Here is a 21,924-nt window from a genome sequence, read left to right as displayed (position 1 = left end):
AACAATAATAACTACAACAATAAAACAAGGGCAACAAAAGAGAATAAATATTTAAAAATTTAAAATAAAATTTTTTTAAAAAAAAATATTGAAACAACTGTTAATTTCCACAACTGTGAACTCTTTAAGTACCTTACTTAGACATAAGTCAATCCAGGCAAGAGTGATCAGTAATTTGAAAAGTAATGAGAGAGGGACCTCATTAACATACTCTATAGAATGGTTAAACCAACAAGAAGAAATAATGGAGAAATGAACCAGGACAAGAGTCCAGCCAAAAAGCCCCCCAAAGACTGAAGCACAGAATAATGAGGTCAACATCCAATCACTAGTTAAGGAAATAGTCACAGGAGTGAGTAAAGAGTTTGAAAGAAATGTCATCAGAAATGCAGAAACAACAAATGAGACTCTGGAAGAAAACACTAGTTATCTCAAGGTTATCAGAGAGCTGAAAGCTGCAATAGCTGAGCTAAGAACACAACTAGCTGAACAAGCTAAAACAGTATCAGAACAGGGTAACAAAACAGATGTTAGAAAACAATAGAGGGGAGAGAGAACAGATATATAAATAAAAGGAGTACTTTTTTTTTTTTTTAATTATTATTGCAAGTCCTAAAAGCAACACAGCAGAGCACTTTCAGCCCATTACTGAAAGACTCTATACCTTCTGGGATATCCTGAGCAAGGGTGACAGCAATAGCAACAGCCCACTCTGGGTTAACTATTGATAACAAGTAGGATTCGATGGTCTGAGTGATCTTAGTTATTTCCTTGTTCATCAGTAATGAGGTTTTAGCTTGTGTTAACTTCAGAAGTTTAGGCTTCAGCTTTTTTTCAAAAACATGTTTGGCTGTAGACATATACAGTGTGTCCAAAGAAAACTTCAAAAAAAGGAGAAGAAAAGTTAGAACTAATTTAGATGCTTACTTTTAATGGTTTTACATAAAAGCAACATAAAGTCTTTCTACCCAGGGTCTGAATTAATAAGACACTAAAGATAACAAGTTGTATCCTATTACCTTCATTAATTTAGAGATTAAGAGCAATGTTGGGAAGGATTCTTCACTGAGTTCTGTGGCTAGAAAGGAAAACAAAGAAAGTGTGATTTGCTTCAGAAAAAATGAGACTAATTTAGTAAAACTTGCTAAGAAGTTAGTGTACCTACAGAGGACTTTCCAGAAGTTCTGTGCTGTGCCAAAAAATATAAGGTGAAATGGCAGTCTAGTTTGGGCAGCTGATGGCAAAGGTGTTACATGCTCCAGCATATGCTGATACTCTAGCTCCACTGGAGGAGAAATTCTTCTGTATGATTTCAAATGTTTCAGAAGACTCAATGCCTACATTAAATTAAAAAATATTTTCTTGTGAAATTAAACCAATCAAGTGCTTTAAAATCATCATTCATTTTACTTATCATAAGTCTTCATTCCTGAGAGTTTTGTTTCATAAAAGTCAAAACTTGCGGTCCAAGAGGTGGTGCGGTTGTAAGGCTTTGGACTCTCAAGCATGAGATCTTGAGTTCAATCCCCTGTAGTACATGTACCAGAGTGATGTCTGCTTCTTTTTCTCTCTCTTTTCATTTCTCATGAGTAAATAAAATCTTAAAAAAAAAAAAGTCACAACTTTTTGAAATTTTACCAGGAATTTCATCCTTCTAAGGCATAATTTATTTAATCATTAAAGAAACTATACTAGTGGCCCAGGAAGTAGCCACAGTAGTAGAATGGAGGAAGTAGCCACAGTAGTAGAATGGAGAATTTGGAAGCATATAGTCCTAAATTTGATCACCAGTACTGCATATGCCAGAATAATGTGCTGGTTCTATCTCTCTAAGTAAATAAATCTTTAAGTATTAATAATACTGAAACAGCCAACTAAAAAATAATTTTAAAAAGAAACTAGACAGGGAGTCAGGTGGTAGTGCAGTGGGTTAAGTGCAAGTGGCACAAAGCTCAAGGACCGGCATAAGGACCCAGGATCGAGGCCCCAGCGTCCCACCTGCAGGGGAGTCGCTTCACAGGTGGTAAAGCAGGTCTACAGGTGTCTATATTTCTCTCCCCCTCTGTCTTCCCCTCCTCTCTCCATTTCTCTCTGTCCTATCCAACAATGATATCAATAACAACAACAATAATAACTACAATAATAAAAAACAAGGACAACAAAAAAGGGAATAAATATTAAAAAAAAAAGAAACTAAACTACAAGAAATCAATTACCCCTGCTTCTAGAAATTAAAGATACTTTATTAAGGGAAAAAAAAAAGAAATCAATGAACTCTCTATGCTCACATTCAATTCATTTCAAATTTGACAAAGGAAAAAAGAAAAAAGCAATAAATATATCTCTATATCTCACAAATTCATTTTGTTTATTTTCAAACATTTATTTTTAAGTGTATATTTATTTTACTTATTACACGAGACTGAGAAAGAGAAGCCACAGCACCACTCCAGGGCATGTGATACAGGGGATTGAACCAAGAACCTCAAGCATCAAGTCCAACTTTCTGCCAGTTGAGTCATTTCCCCAGCCATTCAATTTATCAGCAGACTTAAAATTGATTCACTCTGTTGTATTGCAGCAAAGTAAAAGACTGAGGTGGGGAAGAGGGCTTGGGGCCTGGAATATAATGGCAGAAGAGGATCTAGTGGGAGTTGAACTGCTATGTGGAAAACTAGGAAATGTTATGCATGTAAAAACTATTGTAATTTACTGTCAATTGTAAACCATTAATCCCCCAATAAAGAAATTTTAAAAAGTAAATAAAATTGATCCATTGTGTCACTTACCATACTTAAGATTATATAATATTTTAGGGACTGGTATAACTTTTTACACCAAGCTATTTTTGTGTGTGTGTGTGTGTGTGTGTGTGTGTTCAACCAGATGCACCACTGCCTGGTTCCTAGTTCTGATATCCTCTATCTATCTATCTTTCTATCTATCTTCCCCTCCCCTCACTTTGTTTATTCATTTCTCTTATTTTTAATGAAATAGAAATACAAACAGAGCTCTGATCCCAGCTCAGCTGTGGCTGATGGTGGTGCTGGGGATTGAACCTGGGACCTCAGAGCTTCAGGCAGGAGAGTCACTCTGCAGAACCATTAGACTGTCTCTCTCACCCCCACCCTTTCTCTTTGAGAGCACTAATTTTTAAGTATTTATTTATTTCCTTTTGTTGCCCTTGTTTTATTGTTGTAGTTATTATTGTTGTTGTTGATGTCATCGTTGTTGGATAGGACAGAGAGAAATGGAGAGGAGGGGAAGACAGAGAGGGGGAGAGAAAGATAAGACACCTGCAGACCTGCTTCGCAGCCTGTGAAGATGCTAAAATTTTATTTTTTTATTTTTTTTATTTTTTATTTTTTTTTAAGAAAGGATTAATTAACAAAACCATAGGGTAGGAGGGGTACAACTCCACACACTTCCCACCGCCCAATCTCCATATCCCACCCCCTCCCCTGATAGCTTTCCCATTCTCTATCCCTCTGGGAGCATGGACCCAGGGTCATTGAGGGTTGCAGAAGGTAGAAGGTCTGGCTTCTGTAATTGCTTCCCCGCTGAACATGGGCGTTGACTGGTCGGTCCATACTCCCAGTCTGCCTCTCTCTTTCCCTAGTAGGGTGGGTCTCTGGGGAAGCAGAGCTCCAGGACACATTGGTGGGGTCTTCAATCCAGGGAACACCAAGCTATTTTTCTTTTAATGTTTAAAAATTCAATTGAAATAGATGTAAAAGTTACTATGACTAGAATTCAGAAGACTAAGAGGTTTCTTAAATTGATGAAACAGAATTGACTCATGTGTGGACCTAACTACTAATGTACACATCTGAATATAAATATAATTGTCACTAATAGTTTTTTTTTTTTTTTTCTTTCTGGGTGAAAAATACTTTTTTACTTTCTGGAAATCAGTTCTTGGAGACTTTGTACACCTGGCAAATTTATATCCCTGCAGTAGAGTAAATATAGGATTGATATAAGTTATAAAAATCATAGAGATTAGACTTAAATGTGGAATTTAAAAGGAGTCCAATGGACAGTCCAGAAAGATTTGAGATAACTATAATTATTTAGTGACACAATAAAGACAACTTAAAGATACATAATTATTTGTTATACCTGATTAATGTTAATATTGGTTATCTTTTCATCAGCCTTTTCTATGACCTTCAGGACAACTTCAATCATTTCATAGTTATAGGGATCCAACTATATAAAAACAAAGATATATCAAAATGAGACAATGCAGCCATGATGATAGATGGTTTTGTTCAGTCATACTCACTAACAGACATTACAAATATAAAATTTCTGTATTACAATTGTTCTTTATAAATTAGAAAATTTAATTAGTTCTATGAGGATAAAATACATACTTTCTTATGCCTTGATCATTTAAAAAACTATACAAGCAATGCCTGTCTCAAAAATGAGACAGAAATATATGAACTGACCTATAATGACCATATGTTAAATTAAAAAAAAATACAGTAACAGGATAGTATATTTATTTAGTCTAGGATATTAACCAAACCATTTCTTCATCTTCTTTTAGATAGACAGGAGACAGAAAGACAAAGAAAGAGTGAAAGAGACTGAAGCTTCCTCCAGTGCAGCAGGAGAGACCAGGCTCAAACCTGGGTCATGCACATGGCAAAGCAGCACAATATCCAAGTGAGCTATTCTGCTAGCCCATCATTAACATTTCCATCTACAGAGAATAAGGCTATAGATAAATCTCACTTTTTTTGATTTATACCTTTCTCTATAGTTTGACCTTTTTTGAAGATTGAGTGCTATTTTCAAAAACCTAAAAAAAGGGGGGGGGAGCTATTTCTATTTTTTTGTTAAGACAAGAAAACTGTTGTATTATAACATACTATTAATAACATACTCAGATCACCCATTACCATGTGCAAGGACTAGGGTTCAAGGTCCATCTGTACAGGAGAAGCTTCATGAGTGGCACTAAGCGCCAGGGTGGAGTAGTGGTGGTAATAGGGAAGGAGAAATCTAAAAATTATTCCAAAGATAAAAGCTTATGGGAAATACAGGACTTGTATTTTTCAACTTGTTACTGTTACATCTATCCAATTAAATAAGGGCAGAAGGAATTTCTTAAACGACCTGATACATTCATTCTATCATTTGTCTACCTTATGTAGTATTCCACTAAGACTGATGACCAAGTCTTTTGTGCTGATTAGTAAAGGAACCATTTCAAGGGCTTTGGCCAAGAGTTTGGAGTGTGGCTGGTCTGTAGATTCCATCTTTGCATCTCCCTGGCTTTCACAGGCATTTGTATTGTGCAGTAGTGTCTCAATGAATAGCTGAAGGGCTGCATCACAGTCCAGCTGAAAGGTGCTAAGAGAAGTATTTATTTACACAGAAGTCTCTATACACATGTCTCACAAAAACTTTAGGTACCTGCTCCAATTACAAAGATTCTTCTACTTGCCTTTTCCAGTCATATAATCTACCTGTTATCAAATGACTGCCTTTAAGAAATCAAGTGGGAGTCCAGCAGTAGCGCAGTGGGTTAAGCGCAGGTGGCGCAAAGCGCAAGGACTGGCATAAAGATCCCAGTTCCAGCCCCTAGCTCCCCAGCTGCAGGCAGTCGCTTCACAGGCAGTGAAGCAGGCCTGCAGGTGTCTATCTTTCTCTCCCCTCTCTGTCTTCCCCTCCTCTCTCCATTTCTCTCTATCCTATCCAACAACGAGAACAACAGTAACTACAACAGTAGAACAACAAGGGCAACAAAAAGGAATAAATTAATAAATATTAAAAAGAAAATAAATCAAGTACTAGCAGGGAGATAGCATAATGGCTATGCAAACAATTATTATGTCTGAGGCTTTGACTTCCCAGGTTCAATCTTTAGGGCCACCACAAACCAAAGCTGAGTCTAGTTCGTTGGCATAATACTAACAGGAAAAATTTGTAAAAAAAAACAATATATAATGTGGCCCAGGAGATGGCGCAGTAGATTAAGCATTGGACTCTCAAGCAGGAGGTCTCAAGTTCAATCCCTGGCAGCACATGTACCATAGTGATGTCTGGTTCTTTCTCTCTCTCTCTCCTCCTAGCTTTCTCATTAATAAATAAATAAAATCTTTTAAAAAATAGTTATATACATCCTCTTATAGAACAATTCCACTTTTGTGCATTTCACAAAAGTAGCCAAGATAGGTGTATATATAGCCTATAGCAGCTACTGTTTGAAAAATTTTAAAAACTGAAAAAAAAAAAAAAAAAATTTAAAAACTGGAAATGACTTAGTCATACATCAATAAGGATGGTTACATACTTATTCAAAAGGAATACCACAGAGTTTATAGACATGAGAAAGAGTATTAATCTTAGAATTCAAACTTAATTTTTAATCAAATGCCTCGGGCATATTTATCATAAGGCAATTATGGAAAACACAGCACAAACATGGAATTAAAAATCGTAAGATAATTTTATTTTCTTAATCAGAGCACTATTCAGCTTTGGTTTATGATGGTGCTAGGGACTGGTTCTGGGACCTCTGGTGCCTCAGGTACAAAAGGCTGTTACTAATGGTGCAGTCTTTTTGATCTGAGAATTGAATCTAGTTGTTTGATTCACTCACTTTGAGGATAAACAAAAGAAGACATCAGAAGCCTATGAAATATAAATCATTAACTTTGTTCCATTGTAACCCAGTAGTGATTATTGATTTAGTAAGATAACAGCAAAAATACTATTAAAGTTTTAAAAATTACCTGCAATATTCCAGAATGAGGTTTATGTCCATATCTATATTCTTCACAAGAGCTTTAATGAGGTCTTTCTTGGTAAGTATGTGTTGCCTGAAAACTGGTTGAAAAGAAATCTAGAAATGAAGAGGGAAAAAACTTCCTTAGACTGAAATGTATCATAGTAAGGTCACACTGTGAATGACATTTTCTTTCTTTTTTTTTTTTAATTTTTTTATATTTATTTATTCCCTTTTGTTGTCCTTTTTTTTTTTTTAGTTGTTGTAGTTGTTATGTCTTTGTTGGACAGGACAGAGAGAAATGGAGAGAGGAGGGGAAGACAGAGAGGGGGAGAGAAAGACAGACACCTGCAGACCTGCTTCACCGCCTGTGAAGCGACTCCCCTGCAGGTGGGGAGCCGGGGGCTCGAACCGGGATCCTTAGGCCGGTCCTTGAGGTTCCCATTGTGTGTGCTTAACCCGCTGCGCTACCGCCCGACTCCCGTGAATGACCTTTTCATCATCCCTTTTTTAAAACCAGATTTATTTACTGATGGAAGAGAGAGAAGAGAGGGAGAGAGAGAACCAGAGCATCATTCTAGCATGTATAATTCCAGAGATCAAACTTGGAATCTCATGAATAAGAGTCTAACATTTCATCCAATGTACCATCTCCCAGGCTGCTTTACCATCCATTTTTATAGATATTATTCCATAGCTTCTCCAATTTTTATTTTATTTATTTATTTATTTATTTATTTAATTTTTTGTTTCTTTTTTATGGCCATCATTCTAAGATTTCAGGCATGTTTGGCTACGAAAATTTCACTATACTTGGCAAAAATAGCTCACTTGGATAGTATGCTGCTTTGCCACGTGTGTAGTACGGGTTCAAGCCCAAACCCCACTACACTGGAGGAAGCTTCAGTGCAATATTCTTTCACTTGCTCTCTCTCTCTCTCTCTGCCACTCTGTCTCTATCTAAAACTATCTAAATAAATCTTTAGGGGCCAGGTGGTGGTGCACCTGGTTAAGCGCACGTGTTAAAATGCATAAGGACCTGGGTTCAAGCCCCCGGTCCCCACCTGCAGGGGAGAAGCTTCACGAGTGGTGAAGCAGTGTTGCAGGTGTCTATCTCTCTCCCTATCACCCCCTTCCCTCTCAATTTCTGGCTGTCTATCTAATAAAGACAATAAAAAAATTTAAAAAAATAAATAAATCTTTAACTTCTTTTTTTCTCTCAGTTAGTCCTTGGCTCTTCATTTGTAAGTTTGTTTGTTAGTGGCCAATCCCATTATTGCACAGGAATCAGATTCTAAGACATGCATAATTTCTTTCTTTCAAAAAAATTTTTTTTATATTTATATTTATTTCTTTTTTGTTGCTCTTTTTATTGTTGTTGTAGTTATTGATGTCGTCATTGTTGGATAGGACAGAGAGAAGTGGAGAGAGGAGGGGAAGACAGAGATGGAGAAAGAGAGACACCTGCAGACCTGCTTCACCGCTTGTGAAGCAACTCCCCTGCAGGTGGGGAGCCAGGGGCTCGAACTGGGATCCTCATGCCGGTCTTTGCACTTTGTACCACCTGCGCTTAACACGCTGCGCTACCGCCTAACTCCCTCAAAAAAATTTTTTTATTATCTTTATTTATTGAATAGAGACAGCCAGAAATTGAGAGGAAGGGAGAGATAGGGAGGGCAAGAGACAGAGAGACACCTACAACACTGTTGCGCCACTTGTGACATTTTTCTCCTGCAGATGGGGACCAAGGGCTTGAACTTGGGTCCTTGCACATTGTGACATGTGTACTCAACCAGGTGTGCCACCACCTGGCCCCTTGCATAATCTCTACAGTTGTTAAGTTCCTGATAAGACGTCCTGCTTACAAATAAAATATTCTAAAGAACACAGCGTTTTTGTTTTTACAAAGTGAAAATAAGGGCCACTGACTTTACCTTAGTAGAAATTTGATGCATCTACATATATATTTTATATAATATTCATAATATTTAACAGCAGTAAGAAAGTATAAGGCTAATGTCTAGACCTAAAATAGCATAAATGTCAATTAGTACTAGATATAGTCCTATAAAAGAGAAAGCTAAGCAGATTAAAAAGCCAAGCCTTTCTTAATTTCCTTTAAAATGCAGAATAAAGGAAGTAACTCAAAGATCCTAATTTCTCTGAAAAATAGAGATGTCCTCTGCCCCAAAATAAAAGGCAAGGAGACCTTTGTTTTAAATTTTTCAACTGTTTCATTGTAAAAGTGGATGAAATTTTATGCCGCTCCCAAGAATACTCACACCAAGTTTACCAAGACGAAAACCCCACTGGGCATCTGTACTGAGTTCCTGGAACTTCAACTCCATTTCTATTTCCTGATAGAGCCTGGCCAGCTGACAGCCCACCAGAGAGATTGCCTGAAAAATTGAAATAGGATTAAAATTCCATTGCAAGTAAAGTATATCTTGAAACCTCTTCATGAGAAAGACAGACACCTACAGCAGCGCTTCACCACCAACCCTGTGGGTGGGAACCAGAGGCTCAAACCTGGGTCCTTGTGTACCTTCACCAAGAGCAGTCTATACAGGAAGGAATTTGTCTTCTCTATAGAATAGATGAGTATGTGGATTGGGGAGATAGTATGATGATTACACAAAAAGATTCAATATCACTGCATTACTATAAGCCAGAGCTAATCTGTTTGGGGGGTGGGGGTTGTGAGGAGAAAAAAAAGAAGCGGACTCACATGAAACCCAACAACAAAACACTTCTTTGGTATAATGGTATGAAATTGTTTTAATACAATCATTGCATACTCAATATTTAGGTCATTCAGTTTTTAGTGTGATGTTATAAATTGGTTTGGCTTTCTTTTTCTTCTTATTGTTATCAGTGAGACTGCACTGCTCTGTATCAACTTTTTCAAATAGAGACAGAGGAAAGATACCACAGCACTGGTCCCGTGTGCAGTGGGGACTGGGGTCATACACATGATAGGAACATTACCTAGGTGAGCTATCTTGCCACCCCTAGTTTGACTTCCATAATAAAAAGCCACACTTTAGTTATCCTACAAGAAAAATCCCCACAAAAGGAAAAATTTAAAACAACACTAAGAAGAGGGCCAGGCAGTGGTGCACCCAGTTGAGGGCCCATATTATCATGCACAAGGACCCAGGTCAAGTCCCTAGTCTCCACCTCCAAGCTGGAAGCTTTACAAGCAGTGAAGCAGATCTGCAGTTATCTCTCTGTCTCTTTCCCTATCTCCTCCCCTCTCAGTTTCTCTCTGTCCTATAAAATAAAAAAGGGGAACAAAGCATCTGGGAGTTACATTCATCATGCTAACACCAAGGTTCAGTGATAACCCTAGTGGTATAAGGGGGGAAAATCAATAATACTAAAGAGAAGCTTTGAGGTCATTAAACTTGTCCTATACTTGGGAACACCAAGAACAGCAACAAAGGAAAGTTCTTTTTTTTTTTAATATTTATTTATTTACTCCCTTTTGTTGCCTTTGTTGTTTTATTGTTGTAGTTACTATTGTTGTTGTTAGTGATATCGTTGTTGTTGGACAGAACAGAGAGAAATGGAGAGAGGAGGGGAGCCAGGGGTTCGAGAGGAAAGTCCAATGAACAGTTGAACAGAGCTGTGGTGCTTTTCCTACTCTCTCTCTCTCTCTCTCTCCTTGTGTGGGGGGGATAGAGACAGAAATCACAACAGAAAGGGAAGATAGAGTGAGAGAGAAAGAGAGGCACCTACAGCACAGCTTCAACACTTGAAAAACTTTCTTCCTGCAGGTAGGGATCAGTGGCTTGAACCTGAGTCCTTGAACATTGTAATATGTATACTATCAAGTGTGCCACTTTCCGGCCCATCCTACTCTTTCTTGCTGAAATTAAAAGGAGAAACAAAAAGTCACCAGGAACTACAGAATTATGCAGGTATTAGGTCCCTGTGCCCTCAAAAGTGAAGTTCTATGGCTGCAAACATCTCAGAAATAAAGATACCATAATTCTCTGGATTTAGAAAAACATCTGGCCTGAATATACATTTACCTGTGTGTCACTAGTCAAGAGAAAGCTAATAGGAATCAGTAAGTTAGAGTGACATTTCTTCTGCTAAATCTTTCATATCCACCCCCTCCCGAAGGAGTGTTTCCTTCGGTCATACCAAAATGTTTTCATAATTCTGCCATGCTTTGTCTATGAGTTTCCAGAGATTTTCAAACACTTCTTTTTGGGTTAAGAGAGTGCAGTAACCCAATGCCAACTCAAGATCCACCAAGCGACAATTAAAGACCTACAAGGAGAAAGCAATAAGAGAAGCAAATTTATCACAATTAGAACATGATCAAGACTTGTCACTACATTTAATTATAAACACTATGAATTAATAAGTAGTTCACAAAATAGTATAGTAAGATAGTTGCAATTTAGTTTTAATGTCTATCATCATTCTAAGCTTAAACAGAGCAACTATACCAAGTTCTTTAACTATAACAGAACCCTTACCTTCCTCTCTTCCCAGTGACTCACTTTCCTTCAAATTCCTTAGATCTAGTTCCTTTTTACATTCTTAGACAGAGACCTTACTTTTTATTTCAATGATAAGCCAGAAGTAAAAGAATTCACAGGGAGTGGTGGAATTGTGAAGGCATGATGTCTCAGTGCTAAACCTGGTGGCAAAAACAAAAACACAAAAAAACCTCTCTGTCTCACTACCATTAATTTCTTCCTATTTGACAGCTCTTTCTACTTTATCTCCCATCTTAAAAAGAAAAAACCGAACTGTTCCACCAAAACGGTCCTCCCAAAGCTTGTGAATTACCTCTATGGCCAAACTGAGTGGGGAATTTTCAACCCTCACCCTAACTGAAGCATTCATATTTCTGCCATGGTTGATTATTGACTCAGTAACCAATCAGTGTTAAACTTTAGAAACAATGAACTCTCTTGACTTTAAAAAAAAATTTTAATATTTATTAATTCCCTTTTTTGTGGCCCTTGTTATTTTATTCTTATAGTTATTATTATTGTTATTGATGTCATTGTTGTTGGATAAGATAGAGAGAAATGGATAGAGGAGGGGGAGATAGAGGGGGAGAGAAAGATAGACACCTGCAGACCTACTTCTCCGCTTGTAAAGTGACTCCCTGCATGTGGGGAGCCAGGGGCTTGAACCGGGATCCTTACCCTGGTCCTTGCACTTTGCGCCACGTGCACTTAACCCACTATACTACCGCCTGACTCCTGACTCACTTGACTCTTAACTGTGCTTACATTTCACTGGCTTTTTTTTTTTTTCCCATAGTCTCCTTTGCTGGCTTCTTTCTACTCTTGCTAACACCTAAGAGTTGTGGTGAGCTGGGTGGTGGTGTACATGGTAGAGCACACGTTACAATTTGCAAGGAACCCGGTTAAAGTCCCCAGTCCCCATCTGCACGAGGGAAGTTTCATGTGTGGTGAAGCAGTGCTGCAGATGTCTCTATTTCTCTCTCCTATCTGCACCTAACCTACTGATTTCTCTGTCTCTATTTAATAAGTAAAAAAAATATTTAAAAAGCTCTAAAAAATAAATTCTTAAAATATAAATTATAAAAAACATAAAGAGTTGGGAGTCGGGTGGTAGTGTAGCAGGTTAAGCGCATGTATCACAAAGCGCAAAGACAGGCTTAAGGATCCAAGTTTGACCCCCTGACTACCCACCTGTAGGGGGGTCGCTTCACAGGCGGTGAAGCAGATCTGCAGGTATCTATCTTTCTCTCCCCGTCTTCCCCATCTCTTTCCATTTCTCTCTGTCAAAGTGTGCTGACAAATGAGAATGTAACGTCCACTGCAACCATATTCCCTCCAAAAGTCTTAGAATCACTCTACAAATAAAGCTAACAGAAAATTAACAATTCTCAGATAGAAAATAGATTCCAGGCAGGATCAGTAAAATAAGACAGAAGTGGAAACAGGGCTGTGATTAGAGAGGCATTCAAGAGACTGTCAATTAATTACCTTAATGAAAAAATTAATATGATGAAAGTTTTTAAGAGAATAAAGGTTTTTAAAAGAATACTACCATACTGAACTATTGGCAAACATACACTGTTGACTTAGGAAAAAACAAAATGAAAAAGAATACTCACTTTGTGCAATAGCTTTGGAGCACATTCTCTGATGAATGTATCAACTTTTTCTTTCAGTTCCACAACAATATATCTTGATTTTTCCAATGTGGCTTTTTCAAATAACTTAGAAAAGAACAAATGAATCTTTAGGTCTGTTCTATGTATCAGCTTAAAAACTTTTTTTTTTTAAATTTTTCAATCTTTATTTATTGGATAGAGACAGCCAGAAATCAAGAGGGAAGGGGGTGACAGAGAGGGAGAGAGACAGAGAGACACCTGTAGTACTGCCTCACCACTTGCAAAGCTTTCCCCCTGCAGGTGGGGACCGGGGGCTCGAACCCAGGTCCTTGCCCATTGTAATACATACACTCAACCAGTTGCGCCACCACCTGGCCCCTTTTTTCTAACTAGTGATTTAATAATTGTTTACAAGATTATAGGGGTAGAGTTCTACATTGCACCCACTAACAATGAAAAACCTTTTAAATATTAAGAAACTTTGAGAATATACCATGTACAATAAATTAAGGCATTTAATCTCAAATGATGGAAAGTTCAGGCTTGGGGAGAACTGGCTGGGAAGAGACACAATGAAATCTTTTACAATGCTCAAGTCCAGGGGCCAGGAAATAGCTCACCCACTAGAGCATGCAGGAAGGTTTGGGTTCAAGCATCAGTACTACATAGGAGCACCACAACAATGGAGAAAGCCCTATGGATGTTGGAGTGGTGCTGTTCTCTCTCTCTCTCTCCATCTATGTGTCTCTTATATAATATGAATAAATAAACTAATAATACAAAAACAAACAAACAAAAAAACACCCAAGTCGTTGATGTCTATGAGTGACCAGAACATCACTCAGCTCTGGCATGTGGATGAGCAGAGGATTGAGACTGGGGCTTTCTGGAGTCTAACCGTGCAAGACTGGTGTAGTAGTACTGAGCAATCTCGCTGCTCCAAATAAATAAATCTTAAAACAATGGGGGAAGAAAATGCGCTTGTTATTGTTGTCATAGCAGTTGTTGTTGGATAGGACAAATAGAAATGGAGAGGGCAGGGGTAGATAGCATAATGGTTATGCAAAGAGACTTTCATGCCTGAGGCTCCAAAGTCCCAGGTTCAATCCCCTGCACCACCATAAGCCAGAGCTGAGCAGTGCTCTGGTAAAGAAAGAAAGAAAGAAAGAAAGAAAGAAAGAAAGAAAGAAAGAAAGAGAGAGAGAGAGAGAGAGAGAGAGAGAGAGAGAGAGGGAGGGAGGGAGGGAGGGAGGGAGGGAGGGAGGGAGGAAGGAAGGAAGAAAGAAAGAAATGGAGAGGAGGGGAAGACAGAGAGGGAGAAAGATAGAAACCTGCAGACCTGCTTCACTGCTTATGAAGAGACCCCTTGCAGGTGGGGAGCTGGGGAATACCGCCCAGCCTGTTTTGTCTATTAATTTAATTTATTTATTTATTTTCCTTTTTGTTGCCCTTGTTTTTTATTGTTGTTATTGTTGTAGTTATTATTGTTGTTGTTACTGATGTCATCGCTGCTGGATAGGACAGAGAGAAATGGAGACAGGAGGGGAAGACAGACAGGGAGAGAAAGACACCTGCAAACCTGCTTCACTGCCTGTGAAGTGACTCCCCTGCAGGTGGGAACCCATATCCTTACCTGGTCCTTGTGCTTTGCACCATGTGCGCTTAACCCACTGCACTACCTCCCAGCTTCCTATTTTGTCTTTTAAGTAGTTTGCCTCCTAGAATCTTTTCAATGTTGCTGTTAGATAATTATACAAAATTTGAGCCACCATAAAATAGACAGCAGAAAGATCATTCTGATCTAATGTGATCACTGAGTACAGAGTGAAAATCTGACCATTTCAACATAATACCTTGGACTATTTAGCTCCTGGATCTGAGTTTCCTCATTTGCACAACGAAGACTCATGGGGTTGTTGTAAAAATAAAGCATAAAAATGTGTGCAGTCATCTTGAACTGTACTTAAATCCTAATAGATGTTCAATAAACATTTCTTTCTTTTTTCTTTCTTAAACCAGAGTCCTGCTTAGCACTGGCTTATGGTGGCGCTGGGGATTAAACCTGAGACCGCAGAGCTTTAAACACGAAAATCTTTTGCATGTGGGCCAGATAGCACACACATTACCATGTACGAGAACATGGGTTCAAGCCCCTATCCCCAACTGTAGGGGGCAAGCTTCACAATCAGTGAGGCAGGTCTGCAGGTCTATCATTCACTATCTCTTCTCTCCCTCAATTTCTCATTGTCCTGTCAAATAAAAAAGGAAAAATAAACAAATAAAAGGAAAAATGGACCCCAGCAGCAGTGGATTCATGGTATAGATCCAAGTGGCAACCCTGGTGGCAAAAAAGAAAGAAAGAAAGAAGGAAGGAAGGAAGGAAGGAAGGAAGGAAGGAAGGAAGGAAGGAAGGAAGGAAGGAAGGAAAGAAAGAAAATCATTTGCAAATCCCCTCTGCTCTCCCTGGCCCTTAATAAATATTTCTTGGGAGTCGGGCGGTAGCGCAGCGGGTTAAGCGCAGGTGGCACAAAGCACAAGGACCGGCATAAGGATCCTGGTTCGAACCCCGGATCCCCACCTGCAGGGGAGTCGCTTCACAGGCGGTGAAGCAGGTCTGCAGGTGTCTATCTTTCTCTCCTCCTCTCTGTCTTCCCCTCCTCTCTCCATTTCTCTCTGTCCTATCCAACAACGACAACAACAATAATAACTACAACAATAAAACAACAAGGGCAACAAAAGGAAATAAATAAAATATTAAAAATAAATAAATAAATAAAAAAGAACGAATAAATATTTCTTAAATTAGACAAACTTACCAATACCTTTGCCACAGAGCCAAATAGGAAACTGTAGATTCTAGCTGTCTGGGTTTGCCAGTGCTTTTGTACCTATACTCACCCAAAGTAAAAGTAATTGCTTTTGCAACTATACCTTGTCACTCAAACTGACATTCATAAAGTTTGACACAGAGTGCTGATGGCAGGTACCAAAGGAACAGACCACAAATTTCAGAGCCAGCTCCCACTGGCTAGATTCCTGAAGGTTCTGCAGCAGGGCAGAGACGGAGTTTAAAGCAGGTAAAATAAGGCCATTTCCTGTGAAGTGATAAAAGTACCTTATTTGAGTAAAAGTATTCTAATATGCAGATTTTTAACTCATATTGAAATTTTTTTCTAGGGGGCAGCCAATCTACTTCTTTAATGCAGTCATAGAATTTGACTCAAAGTGAATAAACAAGAGAGTTAATCTAAGGGTTGACTTACATAAGAAAATAAATCCCTGAAAAAACGAACCACTTGGATTGTAACTTTTCTATTTTAGTTGAGATGCTTATAACATTTACTGAGGGAGACAAAAAATTATGAATAGCTTCATAAAAATTAATGCTGTCAATGCAACAACACAATGTCTTAGAACTCTGAAAGAATAATAATGCAATACGTAATAACTAAGTAATCATATACAGTACATTAAGTCAGATTCATAGAATTTCAAGGAATCCCTATTATTTCTGTTATTTACAAAGTCTTAATCCAAATGCTGTTATCAATGATGTCAAATACCTTCACTAAGGGAGCAGTATGGCAAATACGTAGATTCCAAGGGATACCTCTTGTTTTCTACAAAAGAGAATAAATTAATAACACTACATATCAAAAATACCTGTTATAAAGGACACATTCCCAGAATTACTTAAAAGCTGTGCTACTAGCAAATTAGGTTCTAAAACAAATTGCTAGGGCAGGGTTAGATAGCATAATGGTTATGCAAACAGCCTGTCATGCCTGAGGCTTTGAAGTCCCAGGTTCAATCCCCTGCACCACCATAAACCAAAGCTGATCAGTGCTCTGGTAAAAAAAAAAAAAAAAAAAAATTGCTACTTAAATATAGCAGTGAGAGATAACTCTGTTCGCTTGCCCCTCCCGTTCTCTTTCCGCCATCTTTGTGTGCCGCCATAATGGTGCGCATGAAGAATGTCCTGGCTGATGCGCTCAAGAGCATCAACAATGCGGAAGAAAGAGGCAAACGCCATGTTCTTATTAGACCGTACTCTAAAGTCATTGTCCGGTTTCTAACTGTGATGATGAAGCATGGTTACATTGGCAAATTTGAAATCATTGATGATCACAGAGCTGGGAAAATTGTCATGAATCTCACTGGCAGGTTAAACAAGTGTGGAGTGATCAGCCCCAGATTTGATGTGCAGCTCAAAGACCTAGAAAAGTGGCAAAATAACCTGCTTCCATCTCGTCAGTTTGGTTTCACTGTACTGACAACTTCAGCTGGCATCATGGACCATGAAGAAGCAAGACGAAAACACACAGGAGGGAAACTCCTGGGATTCTTTTTCTAGGGATGTAATACATAAGTGCAAATAAAATGCCTCGATGGACAAAAAAAAAAAAAAAAAAAGGAGTAAGAGGCCAGGTGGTAGCATACCTGTTTGAGTGCACATGTTACAATGTGCAAGGACCTGGGTTCGAGAAGGGGGGGTGGAACTTTGCAAGTGGTGAAGCAGTGCTACAGGTATCTCTCTGTCTCTCTCCCTATCTTCCCCTTCCCTCTCGATTTCTGGTTGTCTCTATCCAATAAATAAATAAAGATAATAAAAAAATGTAAAATAGCAGGGTACAGCTTGGTATAGTTCAGGCTGAGGAGACACTTGCCTTGCCATTTGTATCCAGGTTTGAGGCCCAGGGCATTGCACAGGAGTGCTATGGCACTAGGGGAACCTACTGTGTTACGTTATCTCTCCTGCTTTTTCTTTCTATATGAAAAAGTTGACCTGTAGTGGTGAATTCCTATTGATGGCAAAAATAAATAAGTAAAATAAACTTGACAAATATCTATGAGCTGAATATATTCAGATAATGGCATCTAAATCTAGAAATAAAATATTTCTAGTGCTCCTAAGACCCTTTTGGCCATTCCCTACTCTCTAAGGTAGCTCCTAGCCTGCCTTCCAACAGCATGTCTTTATAGTCTATGCAATGAAATCATATAATGTATATTCTCTAGTGTTTGGTTTCCTTTTAGCATCCATATTATGTGTAGTTCTAAGTACAGTTTAAACTTGTACAAGCAGAAAATGACAATACAAGTGAGATTTACCAGCCAGAGGAAAAAGGGATGCAATCAATTCATAAATAACAGGTAGAACCATCTGTGACTCAAGAACTATGCCGTCTTCACTGAAGAAGTCACTGTAAGACCACTCCTCATATGGATCTTTATGAGTCCCAAAAGAAGTCTAAACACCAAATCATACAGGAAAGACACAAATAAATATATACCATCATCATCAGGTAGAATTCAGGATCAGATACATTACAGACAAATGCTGTATAGACAACTGTGTAGTCTGTTTCTTAGGCTCTTTGGCTTATGCCAATACCGTTTGAAATGAATCTGTTACTCGAAGAAAGGACTATACTCACAAAGCATTGTTTGAGGTTCAGTGTTTGAAAAGACAATATAAATGAAAACAAATACATGTAACTAGAAAAGAAAAGTGGGCCTGTGCCCGTGGGTTGTACAGGATAAGGAAACACAAGAAGTAGAGTCATTTTTTTTTTACTGTTTTTTTTTTTCAATTTTTTAATTATCTTTATTTATTGGATAGAGACAGTCAGAAATTGAGCGGAAGGGAGAGACAGAGAAGGAAAGAAACAGAAAGACAACTGTAATCCTGCTTTACCACTCGCAAAGCTTTCCCCCTGCAGGTGGGGACCGGGGGCTCGAACCTGGGTCCTTGCTCATTGCAACATGTACGCAACCAGGTACATCACCACCCGGCCCCAGCAGAGTCAGTTTTTTGAAAGCCATGACAATGATTTATAAGTACAGCATAAAGAATCAGCAGAAGTTTTGTTTAAGGTAAAGAAAGTCTAAAGTGATTTACTTTCATCAGAATTCCACAGTCATCCATTTGGCACTGTCTGGAAAGCTCCATTGCCATTAAAGTATATTTACATAGCTCCAAAGTATTTAATAAAACATCTGAAATAAAAAGAAAAAAAACATTGAGTTGTTTATATATGTAAGACGATAAAAATAGCCTTTTAATAATCACCATTCAAAATCTAAGAAGCAACATAAAGAAAAGCCTCCACACAGTTTTCACAACCTTAAACAATGCAGCTCAACAAATACTGGTTATACAAAAAAAGATTCATGCCTGAGGCTCCAAGAATCAAGATTCAATGCCCAGTACCATCATAAGCCAGAGATGAACCCTGGTAAAAGTAAAATAAATTAACAAATAATAGAAAAGTCTCATCAGTTGTAGGGTGAGAGTTCTGGCTGGGGCAGGTGCACAGTGACAACGCAGCTAAAGATTTCATGCCGTAGGCACCAGAGGTCCCAGGTGCAATTCCTAGCACTACCATATGCCACATTTGAGTAGTGCTCTTTTTTCTCCCTCTCAGGAAAATGTGGAAATTCTTAGCAACCTGAGAGGTGGCACTGTGGATAAAGCCTTGCACTCTCAAGTATGAGATCCAGAATTCAACCCCCAGCATGCCATGTGCCAGAGTGATGCTCTACTGTGTTTCTCTCGCTCCCTCTCTTTAACAAATAAACTTTTTTTTTTTTTGCAGAGGGGGTGGTGTTTTCCAGCAGTGGGGTAGATAGCATAATGGTTATTCAAAGAGATTCACATGACTGAGGCTCCAAGGTCCCAGGTTCAATCCTCTGCACCACCATAAGCCAGAGCTGAACAGTGCTCTGGTTAAATAATAAAAAAAAGAAAAAAAAAAAAAAAAAGAAAGGAAGGAAGGAAGGAAGGAAGAAAAGAAAAAGAAAAGAAAAAGATTGCTCAACAATTTGTTTGGCTTTGCATATTAACTCTCTTTACAGCCACCAGGTTCCAGATGTCATCAGGATGCTGGCCAGGCTTCCCTGGACTGAAGACCCCACCAATGTGTCCTGGAGCTCCGCTTCCCCAGAGACACACCCTACTAGGGAAAGAGAGAGGCAGACTGGGAGTATGGACCGACCAGTCAACGTCCATGTTCAGCGGGGAAGCAATTACAGAAGCCAGACTTTCCACCTTCTGCAACCCACAATGACCCTGGGTCCATGCTCCCAGAGGGATAGAGAATGGGAAAGCTATCAGGGGAGGGGATGGGATATGGAGATTGGGTGGCGGGAATTGTGTGGAGTTGTACCCCTCCTACCCTATGGTTTTGTTAATTTATCCTTTCTTAAATAAAAATAAATAAATAAATAAAAGAAAAAGAGTAAAAAAAAAAATCTGATAGAGTAAAAGTGGGTATCATCAACAGTCAGAAATCACATCATTCATTCTGAAAACATTTTAAATCAATAATCCCTTCTCCCTCTGAAAACAAATTATAATTATTCCTTTGTAAATAGAGACAATATCTGTTCTTTCATTCTCACAATGTCTGCTTCTAATAAGATAGTATTTGGAAGACACTCATGAAACAAAGCAGAGAAAAGCATTAAGATGTGCATTATGATAATGTCACCTGGACTGCAGAGGGTGGCAGCCTGGCAGGCAAGCTCATGTATCTCAGAAGGAAGATTCAGCCCTGCAGGAGTTGCCACTGGGATATCCTGAGCCAGCATGTGACAAAGCTTCTGACAGGTCAGAAACAGTAATTCCCCAGTCTCAGCATTGCGGTGATATTTAAACAAGTCTCTTTAGAAGAAAGGAAAGGTTGGAAATTAGGATACTCAAATCAAAAGCAAATGCATTTACCTTTTTTAGAATTGACTTGTAACCATGAACAACAATTAAAATGTCTTTAAAAGATTTTCCTGGCCTATAGTGTGCCTTGCTTTTCAGGGTACTTGGGAAATACCCTAAGTAACCAACTTTTTTTTTTTTTTCCTCCTCCAGGGTTATTGCTGGGCTCGGTGCCTGCACCATGAATCCACTGCTCCTGGAGGCCATTTTTTCCCCCTTTTGTTGCCCTTGTTGTAGCTTTGTTGTGGTTATTGTTATTGCCATTGTTGACGCAATTCATTGTTGGATAGGACAGAGAGAAATGGAGAGAGGAGGGGAAGACAGAGAAGGGGAGAGAAAGATAGACACCTGCAGACCTGCTCCACCGCCCGCGAAGCGACTCCCCTGCAGGTGGGGAGCCGGGGGCTCAAACCGGGATCCTTATGCCAGTCCCTGCGCTCCGTGCCACATGCGCTCAACCCACTGTGCCACCGCCCGACCCCCAGTAACCAACTTTTAAGAATGCAAGTCAAGGTGGGGGAGAGAGCACATTGGTCGTGCAGAGACTCTCTTGCCTGAGGCTCCACTGGTCTCGGGTTCAATCCTTCCACACCACCATAAACCAGAGCTGAGCAGTGCTCTGATAAAAAATATATTTTTTAAAGAATGCAAGTTAACTTCAATGAGTGATGGTTACCTAATTATGCAATGCTAATTTGCCTTCTTAGATTCCCACTTTCTGACACATGTGTTTAAAATAAAATAGGCTCTTAGAGTGAGAGAAACCAAAAATCATGTCTATGAAAATTATTGTCACTGGCTCTACCTACTATCAAAGAAATAAAATGGGTAAATGTTACTTTCAGACAAGCTGTGCAAGGTGGGTACCTGAAAGTTACCTGCACTTTTTTAGTGCTGTTTTGATGTTCCCATCATGAAGGGCCCTCATGGTCAGCTCAGCCTCCAGCTCTTGCTTGGACAGCTGTAGGAAAAGGGCCTGCCTGTGTAGCTTTGCCTCAGTGCTCAAGGTCTTCTCCTTGGCATCTGTGGGCTCTGTGCTGCTCCTGGGTTTGTGTTTAGCCTGGGAGATTTCCTGAGCTTTAATGTACCGTTCACGGAGCTCTGCTACCAGGGAACTGTTGCTATAATCTCCAAATGACAGAAAGACCTCAAAGTTCTCCTGTGGAAAGGCAAGCAGATGAAGTTCCAGGTTCATTTAGTCTGCCTGTGATTGAAAACCTCGTTTGCACCTCGTTTGCCTTCCCTCTAAAGCTAAGAATAGAAAGTAAGTAGGGAAGGTGGCCCTGTGGTAGAGTGCCTGCCTTACATGTGTGTGGCTCTGGGTTTGATTCATAACAGAGCAACAAAGAA

General features: G+C 39.0%; 2 protein-coding genes across 4 annotated transcripts in view; one reads left to right on the top strand and one right to left on the bottom strand.

Annotated features, from left to right (window-relative positions):
- Positions 1–21,924, bottom strand: part of KNTC1 (kinetochore associated 1) — a 105,922-nt gene that overhangs the window by 26,711 nt on the left and 57,287 nt on the right. For all 3 annotated transcript variants that reach the window (XM_060193178.1, XM_060193179.1, XM_060193180.1), the window contains 15 exons: positions 21,453–21,733; positions 20,354–20,526; positions 18,763–18,860; positions 17,973–18,111; positions 16,424–16,480; positions 15,792–15,955; positions 12,861–12,965; positions 10,898–11,026; positions 9,028–9,144; positions 6,753–6,862; positions 5,160–5,367; positions 4,123–4,212; positions 1,166–1,337; positions 1,020–1,078; positions 665–881 (listed from right to left, as the gene is read on the bottom strand). In XM_060193178.1, coding sequence (XP_060049161.1) covers positions 665–881; positions 1,020–1,078; positions 1,166–1,337; positions 4,123–4,212; positions 5,160–5,367; positions 6,753–6,862; positions 9,028–9,144; positions 10,898–11,026; positions 12,861–12,965; positions 15,792–15,955; positions 16,424–16,480; positions 17,973–18,111; positions 18,763–18,860; positions 20,354–20,526; positions 21,453–21,733 — 2,119 coding nt within the window. The remainder of the gene's footprint in view (positions 1–664; positions 882–1,019; positions 1,079–1,165; positions 1,338–4,122; positions 4,213–5,159; positions 5,368–6,752; positions 6,863–9,027; positions 9,145–10,897; positions 11,027–12,860; positions 12,966–15,791; positions 15,956–16,423; positions 16,481–17,972; positions 18,112–18,762; positions 18,861–20,353; positions 20,527–21,452; positions 21,734–21,924) is intronic.
- On the top strand, positions 16,766–17,279 carry LOC103128875 (small ribosomal subunit protein uS8). The gene has a single exon (XM_007539801.2). The coding sequence runs from the start codon at positions 16,819–16,821 to the stop codon at positions 17,212–17,214; it is 396 nt and encodes a 131-aa protein (XP_007539863.1). The 5' UTR covers positions 16,766–16,818; the 3' UTR covers positions 17,215–17,279.

The sequence above is a fragment of the Erinaceus europaeus genome, chromosome 6 (assembly GCF_950295315.1).
Source record: "Erinaceus europaeus chromosome 6, mEriEur2.1, whole genome shotgun sequence".
Classification (NCBI taxonomy): Eukaryota; Metazoa; Chordata; class Mammalia; order Eulipotyphla; family Erinaceidae; genus Erinaceus; species Erinaceus europaeus.
The sequence above is the reverse complement of the archived record's forward strand: the minus strand, read 5'-3'. Positions and strand labels throughout refer to the sequence as shown.